Below are 19,399 nucleotides of genomic sequence, written 5' to 3' on the forward strand. Positions count from 1 at the left end.
AAGGTGCGAAATAAGCGAAGAAAGAAGAGAGAGAAATATAGTCACAAACCGAGGAAGCATATGTTTTAGGAACAAGTGATCGTGTGCCTAGATCGATTCAATCGATGAGTTGCTTTGGCTTTGTTTCGTTTAGCTAAACCAGGAATGCCTTGGTAGCTCAATGCAAATAACAAGATAGATACAAGCGAGCCGCTTCACTTCGTTGTCTGAATTTTGATACGGCATAACGAGTTGCTTATTTTACCTATGCTTGTCGATGCCAACCCAACCTGTAAGTTTATGACGGCGCAAGCAAGGACCGGCAGAAGGAAATGTAGAATAAAAATCACGATTAGGCGGGTACAAACTTGGATAGATCCCACTTCATAATGGCCCCCAGACGTGCATATTTTGAGTGAAGAGTTCAAATCTATAGTTTGGAAACTATTGACCTCTCACTCTTATTTACAACGACCAAAACAGTCGATCAGGTGAATGTGTGTGGTCGTATTGTTGAAAATACAACTGTATGCGACTTTCGACGAATTGTCCAATATATCGATGAAACAGTTGTCATTTGAAAAATATTCAATAAAAATCAAAACCGTAAAATTGTATATTGACTATTGAATTTAAAATCAGTCTTCTTGCAATGATTAACGATGACTTGAATTTTTGCATGTTGTTTATGCTGTTGTAAGAAAGAAAAAATCAGGGCATTGTCAGCTTCGATACAACGTGTGCCATAAGCCTACTTATATAATTTTATCTTTCTGTTTATTACTTGTCCAGTTTGTGTGGGTCAGGTATTTACAAAGTTTGTTACAATACATTATCTCATATTCAAAGTATCGTAGGATCTCATTTATTCATAACATAGTTGTTTGTCCTTTTAACGAGATAATTTTATATTTATGTCTTAATTCTGTAGCTTTATCCCGTACCAATTATGATTATATATATATATATATTTTTTTACGTACATCGTTATCATCATCTGCAATCGTATGTTATTACATTATATTCACTTACATTTTTGGGACTTGCATCTTTCTTTCTAGTAATGTTTGTATTAATTACACAATCCTTATAGGCTACTGTCATGTGTTTTACGCATACTCTATTTTTCATGAATTAGGTTTTGTATACATTATAAATACACATTTCACCTTGTTTACGTATTTTTGTTGCATCTGCAGCAATTTTTTTTTACCAGCCCCGAAAACAATGGGTGGTGCTTCAGAAAAAATCACAATATTTTGTTTACGTATCCTAATTTTCCAAAATCCAGCGGATATTTTACACCGGTATGATCTGATTTTATTTTGTCAAACTATCGCCAATAGTATGAATGATGTTTTTTGTAAGATATATCTAAACTGGTTACTTTACAGTTTTCCTACAAGAGTCGTATACCGCCTTTCGTATATAGATGTTTGATGAGTTCTTTCTTAACTCGTTTGTGCCTAATTATGCAAATAAAACCTGTCAAAGACAATTATAACTCAAGTTGGAAATTTAACTTTCATCACTGGGATCCGACTGTATTGCTATAATATAGAGCATATTATAATACACATGAGAAAAAAATTTCTCGGAATTTAGTTTTTATGGGCACGTATGAATGAGTAACAACAGTAAAAATCAAATAAATTATATCTGTTCCTATACTGCGAGATTTAAATAAAATGAATGCAAATGATTGTGATTAAATTAAACTATTGCCTTTGGTATAGTTGGTTTGGGTATTATCTTTCACCTATCGTTTGCTATGAGTGAGGTTAAAATCACCCCGAAAGGGGTCAAAATGAATGGTTTCGGAAACAGAAATGTCCTAAAGAAGTAATGTCCTATTGCAAGCTAAATAAGAACAAAGACTTGCCAAGTACTTGATATAATTTTTTGATTTGTTATTCCTCATTATTTTTTTTTATTTTTTTCGAATATTCAAGCACTTTTGTACGTGTATTATTAGAATATTTTCTTCTGTTCTTCCTCAAATAGTAACCTTTCATCTAAAACTGATAAAAGAGTTTCTGCTCATTGCACAATTATTTCACACATTTCTTTTAATTTTTCTCTGTTTCCTTTAGCCTGTGATCTGTTTTGTTGAATGTATAGATCTTGTAATTCTAAATTAATATTAGTTCTGAGGTCACATGAGTTGTTTTGCTTTTTCTTCTTATTATGTTTATAATAAATTAGTAAACATGTTTTCCTGTATACAGTAAACATGTCCTTAAGAAGATTAACTTTTGATCAATGCGTATGCTTGGCGACTGCTTGAAAAATTAGGAAAAAATCTAGATTTTCAAAGTTCAATTTTAAAGAAACAATTTGAAAATGAGCGTGACGATAATTACTTTGTAAACTTAATAAAAATGACTTCACTGTACTTAAAGGAGGAAACTTTTACAGAAATTGCTAGTACTTTAAAAGCTAGTTAGAGATGAGGACAGTTGTTTACGCCGGTGATTGCGGCGGGGTCATGTCATTCTCGTCTCCGGAACCTGGTTCACCCTTTGTCTTGTTTTCCTTTTTCCACTTCATTCTTCGATTTTGAAACCAGATTTTGATCTGACGTTCTGTCAAACATAGTGCATGGGCGATTTCGATCCTCCTCCGCCTGGTCAGATATCGATTAAAGTGGAATTCTTTCTCAAGTTCTAGAGTTTGGTACCGGGTGTATGTTTGTCGGCCACGTTTTCGTTCTGAAAGAAAAAAAAATACCTATATGTTAGATACTTGTGGTAAAACAGAATTTTAAAGAAGGAGCTCTAGAATTAATGCAACCAGTGATACCAAACTAACGATACAAATATAAATAGGAAAAAACGGATTAAAAGATTCGATGCTCCCTCACAGAAAAGAACCGTGCACAACAACGAATTATCAGGTGATGTATTTCTGTATTTTGTGCTTCGGTTCCACATGAAATTGTGGTCGGCAGAAAGCGCAAAACGTTAGAACGAAAGAAGAGCGGAATTAATAAACGTTGAAATTTAATGAAAATTAATTTGGTGTCAAAATCCTCTTTAATTAGATGTGTGGACATAAAGAAGTGTTTTCTTCATTTCCCGGTTTTATTTCCGTTGTATCTTTTGGTTAAAGTGTTTCAATGTTGCACAATCAATTTGAAGAAGAGTGTGCGTAACGATAGAAAAGCGTAATTAGTCGTTCTTATTTCCCTAAACAATTCAAATCATGAAAACCGAATGTGAATAGGTTTTCAGCTAATAATTATTTGGTAATCATAGCAAAACCAACAGTTTCCAACACCAAAATTGTTACTAGAGCTTAACCAATTTAATGATTTTCCATGCCTATTTTCTTGATTACATGCCGTTTTTTCGCTGCTCAAACTCTAGCGTGATAGATAGAGCCGGTCCATTCGAGTACCTAAGGATGAAATTCTAATTGCTTATTCATCATTCGAAGCGGCATTTCCAGCAAAACCCGAAAAAGTTGTTTTTGAATTTCAAATCAACTTTTTTGTGGTTACGGCTGCGAAGGGTACCAGAACACATTTTTATTCATCACAAAATTGGCTTCAATCTAGCTAGCCACCTTAGATGAGCACAAAAAACTTTCAAAAGGAATCCCTCATCCTGTCTCAAAGTTCCCCCTCTGGGGTTGAGTTCTTCTTTTTCGATTATCTGCAACCGCGTCCAAAACCCAATGTTCGTGCGTTGGATTCGGGGCGGCGTGTTTTTGTCGTTTTCTCCAGTACAGAGTGGGACGGTTGTTCATGTTCCAGTCAGCTGTCAAATCTTTTGACATGGGTGTTCAAGTCCTGCTTTTCCCACTTTCCTTTTTGTCGGTAAGGCTTGCTCTTTCGCATAAGGTTTCTCGCTGGCTTAAGTTTTCTTCTTCGCATTGACAAGCATTCCTATTATTATTCATCTCATGGTTTCCTTGAAGTCTCACTGTAGTTATATGTGTAAGTTTTTTCTTGTATCTTGTTTTTACCCTGCTAGTTCTGGCAAACATGGAATTGATAATACATATATAAAAGATGTAGGTAAAAAATATTCCCGCAGTATTTACACATATACTAATAACGCAAACTATGAAGAAATACCATTTGAAAATTTTCCGAAGTATGAAGAATTTCTCGAGAAACTGTATTATCATTTTGAATAAAAAAATTCTTATAGTTTAGTACCAGTCTCGAAATTCTCACTGTCGCACAGTGTCGCATACCCGGACAAAACCTCAAAATATTATTTTAGATTTTTCATGATTTAACATTTTTCTCTGTTTCTTAACAGGTTGGATAGAGTCTATTGGGGTCGAACTGATTTCATTTGAAAGGCTATTCGCTGGCCTTATAGCTGCCATTCGATTTAGTCGATACAAGCCTTTCTTCTCGCTCAGACATGAAAAACAAATAACAAATAGTGCAATAATTTAAAGTTATAATGTTAAAACTGGCTGTACTTTTTTTGAAACGGTTCGGAAAGATCGCTTGTTGTTCATGATACTTGACAATTAGTGTACTTTCCTAAAACGAATATCTTGTTTTGCCCCTTTCTGCCCCAAGGTATGAAAAAGGTGATTTTTCATAATACGTCTGTAGGAGCCGCATGGTAGCCTTTGATTACCCAGGGTTCGTAACATATTTTATAGATGTGTCTTATCATTATCAACAATTTAAAAAATGTGTATTCTGCTAAAAAAATCACCACACCTAATTTTTTGATAATTAATTTTCGAATATAGTGCACTTTATATTCGTAAATAATAAATTTTCGAACCACCCTAAGCGCCAAAATTTTGAGGTAATAAAGAAAACAAAAAATAAACTTCAAATATGAATTTAGCGTCACAAAATTACCCTAATGTGAAGTTTTCATCATATTCGGGCCACTTTTGAGGTTTTGTCCGACTTTTGTATGGAAGGTGATCACTGTGGGTCGTAAAGATTAATCTCAACGAATCTCAAACAAGCATAGCGAAAAGTCATCCTTTTTATAGAACAAATTTTACAAATATCTTCTAGATAAATCAATAACATCTCGTATATAAAAGCTATTTGTTGAACATCGTGAACATTTCAACCTTTCGATTACATTAAGGATTCATTGAATTCTATGTTTATATTTATTTAAAATTATTATTTTTAAATTTAATTTCATTTCACAATGTTAAAATCTAAATTTATTTAAAATGGGGGCGATCATAGCGTAGTCGGTAAGTCGATAGCCTTGTACGCTTGCTCGCGTGGGTTCGATTTTTAAACCCTGCACATAGGTTTAGAAGGTTTTCTAACAAGAAAAAAGAGATGAATGACCCTAAGATTACAGCCTCAATAAATAAAAAATTTAAAATAGGTGTGTAGATCTAAATTGTTTTGTAGTGGACCTGAATCATTTTTATAAACCACTCAATGGCCTTTTTCCAGATCAACTGGCGTATGAGGAAAGTATTGCCAAAGAAACAAGAGATCCAGTTTCAAGGAAAAATCGATTCTTAAATAAGAAATAAATAAGGTATTCTGGTATATGTGCAACTCTAGGGATTCGTTCTGAGAGAGTCGAAGTGTATTCGTATAAGATTGAGTATGCTCCATGTATGTAACTAATGATTGCAATCAATTCTGCTTTACATCTCAATTTCTTGCGACTTTTTGTTTTCTATGGTGCTAAGTAGGGTTAGCATCGCTTTTATGCTTCGATAAATTTGACATTAAATATGTACATGTGTGTCACTTGTACACAAGTAGCGGAAATCTTTTTTGTTTATTATGAAAAACTTATTGCAAAATTCATGATTCGATCGAACGATTTTAAAGAAACACAAAACATCGTGGTCAATGCCAAAACATCCAACTTTAATGATTGATTCAAATGTCAAACGAAAACATCGAAATGATTTTTCATTTGGCTATTATAGAGTGGAACTTTGGTTTAGCATCAGCTTTGAGTTGATGGTAGGTGAATACGATAACAGCAACGACTTATGGCTTGTAAAAAAATAAACGCGAAGGTGTGTCGCAGGCGACTTACCAGTCTGACAAAAGTGAGTAAGAAGAGAAAAAAAGTTAACAATAAACTATCCGAACAGCGACACGAACGTACACCGTTGAGGCCAGCAAAATGAGCACTGGCTTGTAAAGAATTCTATATAAAAAATCTCTAAATAATATGATAATGTTGGAATTGAAATTAAGACATTTTTCAAACTGTCTCTTAGCGTAATTTTTCATCGGTGTCCGGATGGTGGAGCCAGTGCCAGTGGGAGCAAGGAAATTACCTTCATCCACGTTCCTGTGTCTTTTCTGTTCGCAGGAATGAGCTGAAGTGAAACCTCCTGCGGTTCACGAGACAATCCTTGTGGGCTCAATGCATACTATTTTCTCTTTCATTTTCATACTTGGAATTAGGTTTATCGAAAGGTGAAAAATCATCTTCGAAAATGTTGATAAGGAAATCTCTTGTTCTTTTATTGTATTATTCTTTTCCGCCTTAGTCGGATCAACATTCCATCTAGGAGAAAATTAATGGTTATTATAAATTGAAATTTTATTCCACCACCAAAAGGCGATTTAGTATTTAGGAAACGATGAATGAGTAAATATGAGAAAAAGTATTTTCTGGTTTTCAATTTTAATCTCTTAATTCAAGGGGACGACTCAGGTCAGTACCAAGCGTAGGAACGATGAAATAAATGATGCACAATTTGAATACAATTAATAGATAATGTTGAGCGTCAATCATGGCTCGGTACGAGAGCGATCAGAAATATATTTCTGTTCGGTGTTGTAATGAACCAAAAGTTTTACGATTTTACGATAACAAGATTTCGAAAACAACCACGTCCGTAAAAGTGTAATATGTTGAAGGAAAATTTCTCATCAACAAGTTGCTCGTAATTCTAAAACAACTGGTGTCCTTTTCCCCTCCCTTGGATGGCGTTGTTTTGCAGGTCGTATTATGTGAACCACAGGAAAATTTAGCTGGGAAGAAATCGCGAGAAGGAAACCCTCATTGGTTTTGTCGTAGCACTCTGAGGACCGCAGGCGTACACAATTTTCAAGCTTAAAAGAAGAAGATAACGATCAATAATAAATTTTACCTTCATCTACTTTGCATTTTCAGCGCATGGCGACGATTTCAATTACGACCATTTGTTGTCGTCTCGAGAAGTGAAGGGTAGTTTTCAAACATTATGATTAGATTTAGTAAACCGTCGATATGATTTTCAGTAGTACCAATTTTCAATGTGCTTTTAAGGTTCAAACGTCTTCACATTCTCACGTTTCAAGGCCGTTGTATATGATAAATGATTTTCTTTCGATGCATAGTATGAAAAATGCATTCTTTCAAGAGAGGCACGTGAAAGGAAAAATCTAATATTTCAAACATTTCCCGACTCATCTCAGCACAACAACAAACCCGGGGGAAAGCTGGATTTATTCTTTGTTTATCTCATTTTCCGCTTTTGGCATCTTTTACTTCTTCAATCCAAATAAGCATCATACTTTTAGAAGAAGCGAAAGCGGAAAAGTGTGCTCAACTGTTCAACCGGCATCTGTGTGGAAGTTTTTCATTCATTTTCACAGTTTTCAACAGTCAATGAGAAATGTTCCAACGCATTTTTTTCACCATTGAGTGGGTGTGATTCGTAGTAGCTCTGCTCTTATAGGATTAGGCTGATTCTGAACACCGCGTCTATGTCGATCGATATAGGATTTCCTTCGTTCCCTTCAATAGTTTTCTCTTTTATGACATTTATAGCATACACATGAAGTGTTGTACTCTCATTTATCTACATCTAAAACACAATGAAAAGATATTTTTCAGGATTTCCTTTCATGATTCTCTGGCAACTTCTCAAGCCTATAAAGGGGATGCTATTTCCTTCAGCGTGGCTAACAGTAGGCGTCGATATAAATTGTATGCTCGTTGAATGTGGTTGATCGAAGCCAAGGCTCTATATAATTGGTTGATGTGGATGTTGTCAAAGTTTTCCATAGCAAAAATATTATTTTTATACAAAAGATATCTACAGAAATGTTTGTTGAATGTTTTCAGACATTTAAGTATAGACCATAATAAATTGGTTAACTACAAACTTGCCATCTAAAAACATGCCTACCTGTACGATATAATCTTGAATAGGTGTCTTTCTTCAAGGAGCAGACTGTTGACTGACAAATGTGCCATATATAGACTCTTTGATTAGTGACCACATTTGAGGGGTTGATCGCACTTGTACTTTGGAGCCACAACACACCCCTGCATTCTCGTTGAAGAGATTTTCAGGCTATACTACACACCGTATACAATTTCTCAATGAAAATATGTCTCACTTGGTTAATGCAAGGTGGATATTTCACAATAATCTTGAAACTAATTGATAGGATATCTTCTTTAGAGGACTTGAAACCGATACCGTTTCACGTCACGCTATCAGAATCTGTCGAACACCGTTCCGCTGTTAGTATCGGACAAGACTGATTTTACCTTTTTCAAAGCATCATCAAACACGAGGAAATTCTACTTTGACATGTGTAAGATTTGAAGCGTAATTTGCATTTCATGTCAAACGGCATAGAAAGCTGTAAATTACGCCATAAATTACAGAGCACCCACTCGAACAATTGAATGCAAATTTTTACCCTAAAACAGAAGGTAACCAAAGAGAATTTGGTTGAGAATATATGACCGATTTCACAGCTATGATCCAGTCTTGCAAAATCAAACCCTACGGTTATGCAAAAATCGGCTAGGCCAAACGCCACAAGGGGTCATCCTTCTAGAAATAGGCTTGAAAAGTAAACCCGCTAGCACAAAAGCAATCGGTTAAAACTAGAGCAAATCTACTGTGACGACGGCAGGAAGCACAAGGAATCCTTTTTTGTGATACTGTCTGCTGCAATAGAAGTCTGCTACCTACTAGGCAAGGATAAGCAGGATAAGGACTTTCTAGAAGTGACACGGGAAGAAAGTTAATGTCAATTTTGTCGCTTAAGGGAAGTAAGGGTTTAGGCAAGAAAACAATTACCTTTTTTGCGAATTTTTTAGAACTTTGGGAAGCGAATTGAGAAGCGAGAATTTTGTGTATTTTAATGTATCATTTCAATAATATTCTGTAATTTTTTCATGCAAAAATATCGACCAGCGACTCGGTGACGAAGCTTTTTGTAGAAACCCCCAATTGAAAAATCATTTCAAAAACTCAACGTAGAAATTAGGTATTTGTTACATAGAATGTGTATGCAAAATTTGAAATAAATCGATTAAGTAGCTTTGGAATGGCAGTTATCACCGCAAATCGTGTTTTTTCAGAGATGTTCTACAAAAGTCTTCATCACCGAGTCGCTTGTGGATATTTTTGCATGAAAAGAATACAAAATGTTATTAAAATGATACATTATAATGCACGCCAATTCGCTTCCCCAAAAGTTCTAAAAAAATCGCAAAATAAATGGTTTTTTTACTCCCCCTCCTTTAGTAAGTTTTTTTTAGTTTTCAAGCTTTCAAATGATGAAGTAGCTATATTGGGGACTTAAACACTTTCGGCACCCTGAGAGTCCAGTTCTGGGGGCCCCTTAGTATTTCAGGAATCAGTACCGTCTGGCTCAAATGGCACGTTCCCCATGTTGATCGGAGATTTACCATGGCTTTCTTTTCATTTCGACTTTCGAACTATAGTTTAGTGTATAACTTGAAGGAGCACACGTATTCTCTCTCATTTTATAAATCAGATCAAGATTTCGGACCCTGCATTGCTCGAAAACTAAATATTAAAGTCTATATGATGCAAGGTTATAAGCCATTCATGTACCACATCATATTTTTTGTGTTTGCATCATTAGGGCGGGACAACATGGTATTTTTAGGAACTACATTTCTGGTAAATTTTGGGGTCCCAAACAACTATTCAAAATTTGGGGTCGATTGGTTATGGCCTACAATCTCGCATTTAATATGAAATTAACAATTAGTATTAGAAAATCAACTGTTTTGCATTCTCATTTCTATAAAGTATATTTTAACCTGAAGTATGCAAATTATTAGGTACGTCAAAGTATAGCCCAGAAAATGTATAACAGCTTTGATGAAGAAAGTTTTATGCAAAAATATAACAATTGTTCAAATTTCTATGGTTTGAGTTAAAGATTATTATCAAGCAACCCCAGACAAGACAAGAGACATGATAGTTATTTCAATTTAAAACTTCCAACAATGAATTTAACAAATGCCATGAAAAAATCACTTGAAAAAAGTTATTTCAGTTTGAAATGACGTTATATTAGGTAAATACCAAACCTAACATATTTCGAACAGCTATAATATTTTTTCAGGATAACATGTTGCCGAACACTTCCTAGTTTTTGCATCCACATACTATACTGTGAGCTCTAGTCATGAAATTGCAGAAGAGTATTTTTTCCTATTCATTACCATAAAAATTTCAAATGCAAAAGGGAATGCAAGGCCATAAACAATAAACCCCAAATTTCGCACAGTTGGTTGGAACCCAAAATGGAACCAAACAAAGTTTCCTGATCATTAATTGGGGCTCTTATATAAAGTTGAAACACCAAATAAGATAAACAACGCTACCCAAAAAAGAAGAAGGTGAGTAATTGTAATCGAAACACTGTCAGGCTCATAGTAACTTTATTTAGTCGGCTGAAGTGACTGTGATGTACACCAAACTTCAAGTTCGTCGTTTTCAGTTTATTCGCTTGATGCATTTTATTTATTTTGTTTACTCTATTTAATTCATTTATTTAATTCTATTCCTTTCATTATTTTTATCATGTTTATCCATTTTATTTTGTAAAGTCATTTTGGTCAGTTTATTTTTTTAATTTTTTATTTCATTTCATTCTTTTTATACATTTTATTGACTTTATTTGTTTCTTTAATTTGAGTCATTCTATTGATTTTCTTCATTTTTTTTCGTTTCCCTCATTCAATTCATTGTGTTGACACTATTCATTTTATTCACATTATTGGTTTTGAGCATTATATTAATGTTACTCGTTTCATTTATTTTATCATTTATTATTTTTATTCATCTAATCAATTCCAATTATTTAATTCATAGAATTAATTTCAATCCTTTTATACACATTTTAAATTGTAATGAATTGAGACATTTTATTAATTTTAATTTTATTAATTTTATTTAAATCATTAATGTAATTTTGTCTTAACATTAGGTATGATTTCTATTTTATTCCTTTATTTCTTTTTATTACTCGTATTCATTTTATATATGTTTGTCATTTTGTTCACTATATACATTGTTTCATAATCTTCATTTTGTTTGTCACAATCATTACATCATTTTCAATCGTTTTATTTTAATAACTCATTTCATTAATTGTGTTCACACAGTTCGTTTATTAATTTTAATATTTTGGCGCTTTTGTTTATTATTTAAATAATTTTTTCGTTTTCATTTTATTTTATTTTATTCAATAAATTTATTTCATTTTGTTCATTTTTCTCATTTCATTTTTTGGATTTAGTCGGTTTATTGATACTATTAATTTTAATTATGAATTACATAATTACCCGAACCATTTGCCTGAGCATGGTAAACGATTGCACTTCGGTGTACGGATTTTTTCGTCAATTTTGGTTAGCTTACTTATGATAATATTTTTGTTGGTTTGATTTCTTCTATTCATTTTATTCATTCGATTTCATTGCTCATATGATTGACTTAATTATCTAATTCTGGTGTTCTTCGCCGACGAACCTTTGTAAATACTTGTAACTTTCATCGCTCTGTCAACTCATACCGTTCTTAAAATGCATGTTTGTACAAAACTTATGCACTCCGAAGGCATACTATTTGGCGACGTAATCTTTGAAATTTTTGGCGCTTTGTGAATTCGAAAAGGCAAAACTCGTCGATATCTGTAGATGCCTTTCTTGAAAATACGGTTGCAACGTCGCTGTCGGTGTCATGTAAACTGTTGGCTTTTCGCTGGTGTTTTCTCGAGCAACTTAACATCGAGACAAGGAGTCGAAAATACTGCTTTAGATGTTCCCAACCGTATGATTGATTTGGGAACTTTCGCCATTACCCCAGAATTGGTTAAACAGGTAGCTATTAAACTGAAATGCTCGTTTGCTCCGGGGCCAGAAAGTTTCCCCACAGTTTTCATTCTTCGTTCTATCAATGCATTGGCTGGGTTCAATTTTTAATCGTTTGTTTGAGTAAGCTCAATTTCCTCGCGTTTGGAAGTAATTCTTCATTTCTAAGGATTGTGATCGGCGATGGCAACGAAATGCTGCGAATTATCGTGGAATTACCCGTCTCTCAGCATTCTTGAAGCTATTTGAGGGTATTGTGAGTGGCAGAGCTTAAAAAATGACATCGCTGCATGAACATGAAAGAAAACGAAATTCAATTCATGCCCGCTGCGGTGAATGAAATTGATTCATTTCCATCGTCATTCATTCTCCCGACGCAGCGCTTTTAGGTACGGACATGTTCGGTTTCAGAAGCAAAGTGAATTTTATTGCAATGTTAGTTCTGAGAGGGATTATTGATCAAAAGTGCACCAGATATAGATTACGCAGTTCACTTATGCTCGAAAATGTAGAAGATGCTAACTTCTGCTTTCAAACTGTCGACATAATAACAAATGAATGCTTCGGTTGGTGAATGAATTTATATTTCCTCTGCACTCAAGCATTCGATTCTGCATGAAATTTCAGTCAGTTGGAAAGTGAATAAATGAGGGAGGCGTTGAATCTGAATGTCGGTTTCGGTAAATACAAGCAGAAATAGGTAACTGATTTTGAAATTTCATAGCACTGGTGAGTGGTGCTATTGTAGACTGCGCAAATAACTACATAGCGTTCAATCAGCATGGACTCATGCCAAGGAGATCAGTTACAAACAATTTAACGAGTTTCACGTCCACATGTGTTGCTAGCATACAGATGGACGTCATCTACACTGAGCAAAAAGAAGAATTTGATAAAATTGATCATAAAATACTTCTGTGTAAGTTGTTTTGTCGCAGTATTTGTGTTGTGGTTTGATTCATACCTGTCTGGAAAAAAATCTTCAAGTTAAACTAGATAACAGCATATCATCATAATTCTCGAAAAAGTTTGGCGTTCCACAAGGGAGTCACTTAGAACCTTTGCAATTGGTACTATTTGCTAACGATATCGCATTGCTGTTTGAAGCCGGCTGCTAAATAGATTTTGCTCACTTGAAGCTGTACCTTGTTGTTCGTACTGTAGCAGATTGTTGGCGCCTACAACGTTTGCAACGACTATTTGTGCCAGAAACAAACTGTTTTATTAGCGTGACAAAATGCCAAGTTCTTATGTACCATCGTATTTTTAGCCCTGTGCCGTCGATTACAACATTAACGGTATGATTTTTACAAGAGTCGATCAAGTGTATGAGTGCAGGTGGAAGCGAAACTTACAACGCTCGCTGATTATTTCCAAAACAACACGTCAGTTGAGATTAATTTCCAAGATTGCTGAAGACTTCAAAATAATAAATAAATAAATAGATAAATAAATAAATAAATAAATAAATAAAAAGATAAATAAATAAATAAATAAATAAGTAAATAAATTAATAAATAAATAAATAGCTAAATTTATTAATTATATTCATTTTATTGGTGTTATTCGTATTTCAATATTGTCATTTAATTTGCGTTATTGTTTTATTCTCTCTATTTCCTTTATTTGTTTTATTAGTTTTATTCATATAACTCATCTTATGAATTTTTCAGATTTATTAGCGTTATTTATTTCAATTATATTCTTAATTGTATTCATTATTAGCATTGAAAATGCTTCACTCGAATATATGGCTGGGGCTAGGTGCTGAATTAATATGTTAAATTCGATCCTCGTCACGAAAATGTGGCATAATTTTGAACAACTGTAGCGCTATTATTTATTAATGAATGTGCGTCGTTTAATCGTCAATCGATCTAGGAAAATTGGACCCAAAAAGTGTGGTATTATTTTGTGTTACTATGTTTTGGTATTTCATCTGTACGCTATAAAATAATCCGTACTCTTGTAAAAACATTGTGATAATGTGAGAAAACCAACTATTCAAAAACCAAAGCTTTGTTTGTTAATTGATGGATGCATTATTCGAACACCAATCGATTCAGAGAATTGCCAATAATTTTGCTTTATAAATTTTTGTGTGTGTCAAAAGGTTAAGTTCACCATACATAAGCAATATAGTATTCAAAAATCTTTGTTGTTATTAATTATTATTATTTATAATTGCAAAATACATCAATAAAAGTAGACAGGGGACAAGAGATCGATCAAACGCCTATAAATGCATATAAATCCCACCATGAGAAACAGCAAAAACGCTGTTCAAGATTTACTTTTTCACTATGTCTTATGGATGGGACAACCATGTTTTGGGATTCTTTGATATTTTCGAAATAAAACTAGTAGTTATATCTATGCATTGCAAAATGTGTACGGGATTGTAATGCTCTTCGTTATTGCAGTGAATTGGTATATGGTAATTAAAGAGAGACCTGTAGTGTCATGTACCTGATGAGCAAATTTTCGACACATTTGTAACTAAAAATTTAATATTTGATTGGCCTAATCAGCATTAGTTCAATTCAGGGTGGTGGGACGAGGGCGGGAGGAGTTCTTCGTTATTGACGTGAGAGTGGTCAGAGGGACGGGGGTATCTGGAGTGCAACATCCAAGCGCATATTATATCTTCCATTTGAAACATGGTTTGTGAAAGTGAAACGAAGTAATTTTATGCCCATTTTAATAGATTTTGAACCTTTGCAATACTACCTGTTTATATGGGAAATTCTTATGTGACCGCAGTAACCAACCTGTTACTCCATAATCAAAATTTGGATCTGAAAGAAATTCAATAACACTCAATGGGAGAATTGTTTCTTATACTTATAATCCAATCTGTGAAAATCGGTCAAGAATTCGCTGAAAATAGGTATGACATTAATCCAGAAACTTGGCAAGTTCCCCGGGGGCATTAAGTGCCGTCATAAGTGGCCATAGCTACTTTGATTAGTCATTAGTGATCTAGATCGACAAATACCGTTTAAATGGGAATTTGCTGTGTTCTTCAACCCGTAGCTCCTGAACCAGAACTCCGATCCAAATGAAATTCCCATACCCATCTCTGACATCTCTGGCATTATAAAATACATACACACATACATCCTTTCTATATGAGAAAAGTAAAAAAACTTCCCACGAAAAACATAACTGAAAATGCAAGCTACCTGTTCTTTATTGCTAAATAGCCTGCTCACATTTCATTGATGATATTTACCCAAATTAAAAAGGTGATTCTTACAAACCTGTTTTGGGTGTAATATCATGTGATTACTATGAACAAGATGTTCGCTTTATTAGTTCCAACGCAAATATTACGACGATGCGCACATCTCGTGTTGGATATCCGGTAAATACGGGTTTTACATTAAAAATAAATTTACAATTTCTGGACCTATTGTGAAACCGTGAACAAATAGTAGATTCGAATAGACATAGAAACCGCACACCTGGAAGTATTTGTGAGAGAAGTAAGTATCTTCGGAAAGTCATTTTATTAAAAACAGAATAAACAAGTGCTGAATCATAATTCTTTTCGAGTAAATTTGAATTTCTGAACAGCTTTAAAATATTGTTAGTGTCGATAGGACCATAGTACTAGTTCGCATTTGTCATGATTGCTAGGAATCGCATCCAAAGTCAACTGGAACTGAAGATGTAGCTCCGCAATGGGATTGTAACACCAAGGCTTGGTTTTTATTCGATTAGAGCAGCAAAGAAACTAACATGGCTTCATAGGTACATGTTATTGGTCAAATTTCGTTTCATCTCTGAAGCAACCAATAGGATACGCTTCATTCACTTATAGATTTTTTACTCTACTTACTCATATTGCCAGTGCTGTTCTAACAAAATGACGCACCAATGATTAATTATCGTTTTTCTTCAAAGTAATGCAATAATGCTTAAACCTGTCAATCAAAATTAAATAAGAGTCTGATGATGTTTTTGCCTTCCATTTCAAGCCACAAAGATGAGGAACCGTCTGAGTTTGAGGCTACTGCCTGTTTCATATTGTCGGTTGTATTACCGGGGCCGACAGACAGAAGATGACTGGTTTGGGAACCTTAAAATTAAAAAATCATTAGGAAGCCATTTTAGTTTTATATTCCTCCTTTTCATTCGTACATCTCCTCAGGTGAATTAAAAGCGTGAGTGAAGGGCAATGAAATTCCACATCCGCTGTGTTATTATCAACTTCATGAACCCAGATTCTCATGGAGGGAAAGTTACGTTAATTTAAAAATAATTTCGTTTTGAAATAATGATGTGGGCTTACGTGACTGGGTGTGTGGTTATTGACTTTTAATTGTATCAAAACACACTTCTGCAATTTCGGATAACAGAAAAAAATCCCTTTTCACTGACTCAGCTAGAAATAAAGAACTTACCATGCATTATTTTGCTTTATGGAACGAAGAGGTGGTGCAAATTTTGGGTAATTTTTTAAAATGCGTGAAGCCCGAAGATGGCCGGAAATTAAAATTAATACTTTTTCATTCATCTTCACGGGAGTTTCTTGAATTGCGCTATCGTCTTTCGGGTTGATGTTGTCAAAAAGAAAAATACTCTTCCGCGTATTGTGGGTGAAAATAAATGGAACTAAGGCGGAAAAGGACGGCACAAAAAACTAAGGCAGGAATTAAAACAAAATTAACTCAGGAAAGAAAAATATCTTGAACTGTTTCTGACTTATTATTCAAATGTGTATTCTAGTATGAATGGAAACAAAGGGAAAGCTTTGGAGTTCTAAAGAAATGGCGTTGTTTAATTTTCGCAAGTTTCACCCACTAAGAGATCATTCATAAATTGCGTTACGCAAAAATTGACTCCCCCTCCTTGGGAGGAGGGGGGGGGGGTACGTAACACATACTTTGAAAAAAAAAACTGAGAAAACATGTTACGTAACGTTATAATTTACTTTCTCTCCTCCATATGTCACAACATGTCACATTTATTTTTAAGGAATGATCTCTAACGTGATATCAGATTCATGGATCCATGGAGACCGGTAACAACAGTTACATTTTTCCTTTAACTTCCGGAAGTGGTGTCAGCAGGCGTTTTGCGCTGAAAGACGATTTCACAAAAATTTCTGGCCGTGACGCGTGATGGTCATTATTTCGACCCTCACTGAAATAATACATATACATATGATGAATACATATGTATACAACAAAGATTCATACGATTCCAAGATAGATATTTTGTTATTTTAGATAATCTGTAGTCTAGTCATCAAAGATGACTTATGTTATTTCTATAACATAATAATAATATAACATTGGAAAGAAAGAGTGTTTATTCACAGGCGAAGGGAGAGGATTGGGCGATTGTTCCTGTTTGTGTACAATCTAAACGCTGAAAAGATGAACCAAATATACAAAAAGCTCTTTTATCCACTGCCAACCAACGGTTCGTCAATATAAACGAGGATTGGATTCTTCAAGAGGGTAACTAGTAGGATTTCAAATAAATTAATATTTGATTAAACAAATTTAATCATCAAAACTTCATTGACCTTCAAACACTCATTATGGTAAAGTTCCATATTTTTCCACCGCGCTTTGACAAGCAAATACCTAAGAAATCGAACTTAATTGAACACCTCTGAAACAATCATCGGTTACGGTTTGCATCCTTCACCTAGAATCAAAATAACTTTTCCTATGCTGCTACCATGAGTAAATGTTAGTTATTGCCAAATATTCATGAAACCTAGTCTTTAAATCAGAGGATTAGTTTGTAGATTTGAAATTACGGTATATGACGATACCTAGCGAAAAAATGATTAAAAGTAGCTTTATGAGCCAATTCATGCGAAAATCTGTCCGTGTAATGAATTGCATCTAACTCCTCTTGTCATTCACACCTTGGATTAAAAATCTGTAGATTAGCGCAACATAAGTATATATTTAGAGCATCTTAACAAATATATGAGCTTCCAAAGACACATTCCAGCGTTAGGTCACAACGTTTGTTAAGGTTCAACTGAGAAAGTCTCGAAAGCGACCATATTTGAAAGCGAAAAAGCACCGTTCGAAAAATCCTCGTGGGGGTGGGCGTAGTGTACTTGGTAAATCGATTGCCTTGTGCGCAGCGCATCTGGGTTCGAGTCCCGACCCCGCACATAGGGTTAGAAATTTTTCATAAGAGATTTTTCTAACCCGAAGAGGCGAATGACCTTAAGGTTAAAACCTCGAAATAAAAAAATCTTCATAAAAATCAATCAGTAGTATTTTAACAATGTCCCGAATCGTTTAAAAAATCCCATGATTTTCGCTCAACAAACTTAATTAAATATTTTAAAAGCCCTAACTTAATGTCCGGGTTGTCTATTCGCTCTGACAGGCAATAATGTCGCGTTAGGGGCCAATAGAGCAAAGTATTGATTTTCTTACCTACACTTGCATTTAACAAAAATCTTAAATTTTCGAACATCCATTTGTTCTAGAAATTTGATTATCGATATACCGAACAATACTGTATACTTAGATTTCTGAGTTTTTCTGATTTTTTTTTCAAGATCAGGGAAAATGTTGCGTTATGGAACAACACCAAAAACGGTAGTACATGAAGTGTTGTCTTCAAACGCGACTGAAATTTTTGTTGAAGTTCAAACAAAGCAACAAACAACATGTAAACCAGTAAATATCTCAAAATATGGTTTTCAAATGCCAAACCAGATTTGCTTCTAGTTTCACCTTCATGTGTATTTGACAAATGATATTTTGAAATAAAATTAATATGGATTGAGAAGGGGATACACCGCATTCCACAGTGTGGTCCGTTATAGAAGAGATTGTGGACCACAATCGGCCCTTTTTTAACTGTCCGAAAAAGTTGTTTTCAAGTAATTTTGGAATACTGAATACATTGTTGATATCAGAAAATATATGAAATAAAATATAATGTTCATTAGAGTTTTATCATGGCGGAGCAAATAAGATATTTTAAAGTAAGTTTGGTGCGCTGACTTCGTTTTTGACATTTCAAAATCTTGAAAATAAAATTGACTGTTGATAAGAGCAGCTCAAAAATTTGTATTTTGTATTTAAGGTTTAAATAATATGTTTCTAGATGGTTTAGGTTCACAACATTAAATAGCAAACATTTTAAATATTAATATCATTACTAATAATTAAGGTGATTCAATGATATTGATTTCATTGTCGCGTTACAAATAAACGAACGTAACACCTTAGCAAAGCAACAAAGGAAGGGCCGTCAACCAGTTAGTATTTAGTTATATGTAGACAATATAGTTGTTACAATAAGAGAAACAGAGAGTAACATGGAATTTCATAGGAACTCCACCATCTGACCGTATCCACCCA

General features: G+C 34.2%; 1 protein-coding gene across 5 annotated transcripts in view; it reads right to left on the bottom strand.

Annotated features, from left to right (window-relative positions):
- Positions 1-754: 754 nt before the first annotated feature.
- Positions 755-19,399, bottom strand: part of LOC131676509 (homeotic protein antennapedia) — a 121,029-nt gene continuing 102,384 nt past the window's right edge. For all 5 annotated transcript variants that reach the window (XM_058955576.1, XM_058955575.1, XM_058955577.1 and 2 more), the window contains one exon: positions 755-2,690. In XM_058955576.1, the coding sequence (XP_058811559.1) occupies positions 2,443-2,690 (248 nt within the window). In that variant the 3' untranslated portion in view covers positions 755-2,442. The remainder of the gene's footprint in view (positions 2,691-19,399) is intronic.

The sequence above is a fragment of the Topomyia yanbarensis genome, chromosome 1 (assembly GCF_030247195.1).
Source record: "Topomyia yanbarensis strain Yona2022 chromosome 1, ASM3024719v1, whole genome shotgun sequence".
In the NCBI taxonomy this organism is placed as follows: Eukaryota; Metazoa; Arthropoda; class Insecta; order Diptera; family Culicidae; genus Topomyia; species Topomyia yanbarensis.